At 31.2% G+C, this 7,384-nt stretch overlaps 1 protein-coding gene across 3 annotated transcripts in view; it reads right to left on the reverse strand.

The window, feature by feature from the left end:
* LOC125075769 (WD repeat-containing protein 47) overlaps positions 1-7,175 on the reverse strand; it is a 52,206-nt gene extending 45,031 nt beyond the window's left edge. Inside the window, exons 1-5 of one of the 3 annotated variants that reach the window (XM_047687503.1) lie at positions 7,034-7,175; positions 5,083-5,281; positions 3,800-4,932; positions 3,573-3,683; positions 3,090-3,135 (exon numbers count right to left, since the gene is read on the reverse strand). In XM_047687503.1, coding sequence (XP_047543459.1) covers positions 3,090-3,135; positions 3,573-3,683; positions 3,800-4,932; positions 5,083-5,262 — 1,470 coding nt within the window. In that variant the 5' untranslated portion in view covers positions 5,263-5,281; positions 7,034-7,175. Of the gene's footprint in view, positions 1-3,089; positions 3,136-3,572; positions 3,684-3,799; positions 5,282-7,033 lie in introns of all 3 variants that reach the window. The other 2 variants (XM_047687501.1, XM_047687502.1) reach the window with 2 other exon arrangements.
* Between the last annotated feature and the right edge of the window lie 209 nt (positions 7,176-7,384).

A 7,384-nucleotide genomic window follows, 5' to 3' on the forward strand; every position in this document is an offset into this window, starting at 1 on the left:
ATAGGAACTTTAAAAATAGCTCTCCTTAAAATAACGCTCAGATGAAAAGGACTAATAAGTATAATGTAATGATATAAGGCAAGAGAAAAAGAATGATCTGTGTCAAGGAAACCGTAAAATATATATATTCTCTTATTATAAAAAAATAATGTTCCCCGATCTATGTCTAGCTTTCCTCGGGAATCCTTAACATTTATAGGTCTAACGTAACGTTGGTAATCATGATCCCTTAAAAAGACTGTTAGTCTCATACAATCAGTTCACAACCAAGTTAATATTACCAGATTCGTTGCTATTTATATTGGTAGGTCTTTGAGACTAATGTTTATTTACTGCGTAATATTATGTTTAATTTAGCATAGTTTGTATTTATTTACGTACATTTCTTTTTTAAATAATATTATCACTATTTCATATCTTTTCTTTAATCATATTTTTATTCATTATGAAAAATAATATTATCACTATTTCATATCTTTTCTTTAATCATATTTTTATTCATTATGAAATTTGTTTACAGCGTGATTCGTCTTTGCAGATTTAATTTAGCATAGTTTGTATTTATTTACGTACATTTCTTTTTTAAATAATATTATCACTATTTCATATCTTTTCTTTAATCATTTTTTTATTAATTATGAAATTTGTTTACAGCGTGATTCGTCTTTGCAGATAAAAGGCATCACACTCGCATGTATCCGGTGACACTAAACCATTTCGCTGGGCGTAAATTAATACATTATTATATTTTTATTTAGAATTAAAATAACAAAAATAATCGAACTAGAATTACTAAGAATTCTAACAAGAATTAATATCTTTTACTATATTATTGAAGTATAGTTTTAATAAACGCCTGATATATATTGTAACGCAATATAGCATACATAATCCTTGTCATCATTTAGCCAATCACACCACCGATATGTATGTCATGGCAGGCCATTGGTCAAACCATGCGACAATACGAAGTTATATTCTTTGATATAAAGAAATTGTATTATTGTATCTGTTATTAAGATTACATTTTAAAAAAAAAACATAATTGTCGGGTTTTCATCAGGATAGTGTGATAGTGAAATCATCATCAACTATCTTTTTTTTTTAATTAATACCCATTTTCTGCACTGTTCTTTTATAAGGAATACCGTTTCCACTTAACCAGAATTAAAATATTATATACGATCGCTTTTCGAGAATTTGACTCGGGAGCAGGACTTCACCCCTTGCCGACTCACTTCTCGAAAGACGGAGACGGTACCGCTTGACTTTAGTGATAAGTGTCAGCCATCAGCTACATGGAACATTTAAGACATGGCAAGGCACGCCAAGAAAAATGTCATGATAATCGACTATCAAAATCAATAAAACATTAATTGAATAACATCGGTATAACTATTTTTGATCATAGACAATTTACTCCCTCGTAATTTATAAACGCGCAAGATGAGTATTCGCATTCTTAGTCCTAATTAAACGTAATCAAATAATAAGTTTATATAAAAATCCGAAAGGCCATCTACGGAATAGTAAAAAATAGTAATTTTAATTGTCATGAGACTCGAGTTTGAGACTAGACTAGTATTTCTTGCTATTCGTTTTAGTCCGGATTCATCCACTCCCAAATAAAAATAAAAAAACACCCTGTATAGTATAAGTATCTTGTTTGTTTATCTTGTAGCAATAAAATGCAGGAACATTAAAATAACATAATTCAAATTATAAATAATATGATATAACAATGAAAAGGACAAAACGTCTGTGAAGAAACAATAATATATTTAAAAAAAGTTATGTCTCGAGTACGAGCGGGCAGGTGAGATTCCCTATTATCATTTTCTGTACCCCAATAACGAGTGTGCAAAATTTATTGATGAGTAATTGAGTAGTCAGGACGTGAAAGCGTTACAAATAAACTGACTTTCGCATAGATCATATCAATCATTGTATGTGCTGAATAGCTTTTAATTTTTTTTTTTTAGTTAAAAACCCTATAGTCTTTCATACTAACATATCAAGTGAATAAAATATTTTTTTAAACAAAACATTCGCAATGCATTTTAATTTGATAACATAAACAACCTTTTTATAAACCAAAAAAAAAGAAAAACATTATCTAAAATTAATAGACAAATTGCAGTTGTGACTAAATCATGCGGTAATTACGGTACTAGTTTATGTTTTTTTTTGCAAAATGCATAGCCATGTTTTTTTTAATCATTATATTAAACATACATAGAATTATACCCAAAAAAGGTAATCAAATACTTCCAACAACCGACACAAAAAATAAAAACAAAAATAGAATATTCGCACACAAGCAAGTAATTTAAAAAAAAAAACCACAAAATCTAGAATAAAACATTCAAAATATAATACAATAATTATTGTATATTTTTATACACAAACTAAAAAAAAAAGTCGAGCAATCAAATCGATTTCCAACTAAAACTCTCGTATTTTACAAAGTGGGTTAATTATTACATGGTGTGACAAAATATCGTAAAGATTGAATTAACTTGATACACTTACGCGTTGAACGATAAGTATTCGGAAGAACATGGTCAGTGGACCGAGACACGGTAAAAATGCGTTACAGTCGAGTGCATTCACACTTTGATAATGTTTTAAAACGAATTTTCTGATACGTTGTAATGTGATTTGCGGTTATCTGTGGTCGTTCGTAAACATTTTTAATCTGTTCATAACCAATATTTGTAATATTAACGACCAATGGAATACTGAAAGTTTCCTGATTGGTCGATAAACAATCTTTCCTTTTACGAGGAATGATGCCATGACTAAAGGATGCTGCTTTAATATGAATATACAAGTACTCTTTTTACTAGATATTTCCGAAAAACATAATCTAGAAAGGATATTATAGGCTACGAGGGTAATTATAACAATCACCTAAAGAGACAGAATCATATATGCAACTTATATATGACTTTAACTATATACCGTTGAACGATTGAGGATTCTCTTATAAAATATTTTTTACTAATAAAAATATCATTCATTGGATCGTGTACTTTGTGCGTGTATGTGTAAAATATGAGTGTATTACTTATTAAAAAAAATCTTACATTAGCTGAATCTGGTATTTCGATGGACTCGCTGATATCATTTTGTCTGGAATAAGAGAAATAAAATAAAAATTACATAATATTCTATACACAACTTTATTGCAAAATTTGAGTGACTGATTTTATCAACACACGATTTAAGCTATTACATGTACACTACACACACATTAAATTTGGAAAAAACCATAAGGGAAATCCCCTATCAATCTTTAATTACATCTAACCGAATAAACATTATATATGTTTAGGAGATTTGATAAACGTGTCGATACACACACATATTTTTTAACTCTTGACATACGAAGTCGTCATGGATATTGCTAATTTATTATAAAAACAATTTGCAATTATTTTTAATATTTTATATGAAGCAAGATAATTAAAAAAGATTTTATATATATTTTTCCTAATACCGAACGTTACAAAATAACCAATAATAAACACTTATCGAAACAATGAACATTATACGGAAAACATCCTTACCGCATGTATTGGGAATGATCGTGTATTTTCTGGTTGTGTTCTACATTCGGTGGAGGAGTATACTTGACGGCCGACGGAAAAGCCGATGCAGCATCACCTATTTGCTCCATCCTGAAAACATTTGAAAATATACTATTATTTTAGGATGTTAATTGAAGTACTAGTAAGTATTAGAAATTTATATAAAATATACTAAAAATTAATTAGAAAAATATTTATACACTTACGGTTTCTGTGGCCTAAGTTCAGACGAACAGAGATTACGTAAGTAATCATCACATTCGCGTTGTTTTTGGATCTGGTACTCCTTCAACAGTTCCCTCCTAAAGTCACCGTCTCCTCCAGGAGTTAAGGTCTCAAGCTGCTGAGGCAGTCTCTCCGCTATGGAGGAACGTTCAGCAGAAACCGGAGCTGTCGATATCGAAGTCGAAGCAGAATAATCCTGTCCCCTATGTTCCGGCGTTGTAGCATTCGAAGCACCGATACTACTCGCCTCGCTCGCCTTTGTGTACTCGCCAATCGGTTTCAATTGTTCATCAATTGGTTTCAACGACTCATTTAAACCATTGTAAATACTGTCACCGTTTTTATTGTCAAACAATCTATCGACAGACGTATTCATCAATTTACTGCCTTTGATTCCAGTGAGATGAAAGCCGGCGAAATATGATGACGACGGTCCATAGTCGATAGCGGATAGAGCCATTACCGCTGGGTGTCGAGGAGCACCGTCTGGGAGTGGTCGGAGTGACCTCGTCATAGCGTCCGCCGCAGATCTCGGTCTTCTAAACGGCATTGCCAAGTGCGGAAATGTGCGTGGTTTAATAGGCGTTACTAGCATATGTTCCGTCCATGATGTATGCAACGATGGCCGTTCTAATTTTTCAACGTCCACGTTCAACATTCTCTGTTCAAACGGTACACTGAAAGTCTCCGCCGGAATAGACTGCAGCCATGAAAGCAAACTTAAATCCGACTCGTCAAACCCGGAGCCATCTAGGAGTCGGGAAAAGTTCACCTCATTCGACTGTGCCTCTTTCGAGCCAGTTGCTTTCGCTTGACAATAGTTTACACAGGATTCATATAAAATTCCCTTAATCAGCAATTGCATCAAGCGATCGTTTTTAGCACATTTTGCTGGTGAACCGCTTGATGAAGACTTCTTGTCGCATGGTAAAAATTGTTCCACTAGAGGATATACCTCTCGAAAGCATTGCACTCGTGCATTACTAGGGTTCCATTTCTTGAATTGTGCGTGATCAGTTATACTAGGTAGCGTCAAAAGTAAACATAAGTTCGAATATTCTTCTTTAGAAGGCGCAATTTTTTCTAGATCGCTAAGAACTTTGACGACTTCATCAACAATGTTCTCAACATTGTTGTATGCTTTTATTTCAGATCGGATGCATAACAGTTCTATATATTTATGTCTAAGTATAGCATAATTAAATTTATTCGCTTCAAAAGCTTTAAGTGCGCTAAGCGGTTGAATAAATTCTAACACATCATCCCACTGGCCGTCGAGAATAAGCTGGCGAAGGAACAGCACGTCGTCAGCATAATTCCCATTAATGACACCTGTCTCCCTTTCCAACGATAACTGTGTGATGTGGAGGTCACGGTTATGTAAGAACTCCAGTGCGAGACGGACTACGTCGTCCTCGCGGAGATTCAAGTGTGTCGACGGCATTATTCCTCTTTTGCTTAGGCTACAACAAAAAAATAAATTGAAAAGTAAAATACATATAAGCCAACCTAGAAAAAAAGGTATTAATTATATATAAAGATATATATGATTAGTTAATTACTTTCCAACAACTTAAAAAAAAGGTCTGTTATTAGATTTGTTCTGAAATACCCCCCCCTCTTTATATACAATAAAGGATGTTTGTATTATGAACAAATATTAACATAATTGAACTTATAACTCCTTTTGTATAGTGCAATATTTCCGAATCCATTAAAAGTATTTAACACAGACAAAATATAATAAAAGTGGTAATTTACACTTGATATTGCCATAAAGATAATGATCATGAAATGTATTTTCTTATGAACAATTAACCAATTTTACATAAGTAGTAGTTCCATACTAGCAACAATGGAAATTTAATTATTATAATTAGACACTTCTCTCAGCAATTTAAAATAAAGATTTCCTAACAATTAAAATAAAAGTAATAAAAAAAGGTTTTAATTAGTAATACTTTTATTTAGTAATGTTTCACTTTTTGAATGAATGAACGAACAAATCTTTGTTTATATTCTGTATCCCAACACTATTCATCCTATTGACTTGAAACTGCATTTAGTTGCTGTTGGCACTTGTGTGACGATTTCTGGCATAGTACCATCAACATACAATAGGTGGGTATCTAATTGTAACTAATAATTGGCAAAGGCGGATTGCAGCAAATGCCATAGTATAATACTATAGTGCCAACCATGCAACTCACCATTTTTTATAATTTTATCTGAGGTTAGTTGATTGTTAGTCAAAAAATGCATTTACAATCAGATGATAAAAAAACAGAAATGCGATTATTTTATATATTACGTAACTACAACACAATACATTCGATAAATAAAACTAAGTCAATAATATTGATATCAGATAAATGATAATACTAATACCAAATGTCTAACAGACATTACATTTATCCGAGAAATTGTTATCTTTGTAAAGAGATTCTTATAAATGTGACAACCAAACAAGAAAGCATACATTTATACTTTTATACAATGATATGCTATAAATATAAATGGTATACTTGGAATACTAATTTGCCATAGTTTTGACTTAAAACTTCTTACTTTGACTGTGACATTTTAAACAAACTGACTAATACATTGCTTTGCTATGCATCCCATTCTACTTATTTCGTTTTATATAGCATTACTGAAATGTAACTCCAACAAAGTTACAAAGGACAAGAATTAATTATACTATCATCATATGATAATAACATGAGCAATAATTTGTACAAATGTCTGAATAATTATTAATAGATATTTTAATACTGTTTAGTTTAGATGCATGCATAGCTGCTCATTAAACTTTCACTCTAATGTATTTGAGGATAATGTATGATGTTGAGAAAGCCTTCTGTTGCATACTTAAAGAAATTACTGGTGCATCTCTGACACATAAGACATGCAACTAAGAGAAAACATTTTCCGATAAATACTAACATAGCTACTCCGACTAAAACACCGAAAACACCGTTTTTAACTGTGGTAATGATATTGGATTATTACTAACTGCGAAATCATTAATTTCCGCCTACACAAAAATACAGCCTCCTCGAAAACCTTCACAGATGGCCATATATTTTTTCGAAAATAGATCGTAACGAAATAAACAATCTAAAACAGTATACCACGAATAATTATTAAAAAAAAAATAATAATTTTCAAAACAATTTATAAATGCTGAAAACATACAGTAAATAAAGGTTTACCTTACAATTAATCACTTTTCATTCGCATACACGAAAAGATCACAATAACAAATGATAAAACTACATTTACAACAATATTTTTAACGGGACATTACAGAAGAAATTATTAAATTTATTCCACATTTTAACGTCGGAGAGAGCAACCAGTACAGTATACAGATAAATAAAATAAAATTTCTTATTTGATGCTTTGATCATTTGTCAGTGACTCACTAGTTTGTCTTTGGTAGTTAGAGATTTTTTTATTATTTTTGTATACTGTATTTTGCTATATTAATTATGTTAGCTTATTAGGAAAAAGTCTAATATTTATATATGGAATAAGAAAAATGTTTTGTTTTCGTAAATATC

The sequence above is a fragment of the Vanessa atalanta genome, chromosome Z, assembly GCF_905147765.1.
Source record: "Vanessa atalanta chromosome Z, ilVanAtal1.2, whole genome shotgun sequence".
Classification (NCBI taxonomy): Eukaryota; Metazoa; Arthropoda; class Insecta; order Lepidoptera; family Nymphalidae; genus Vanessa; species Vanessa atalanta.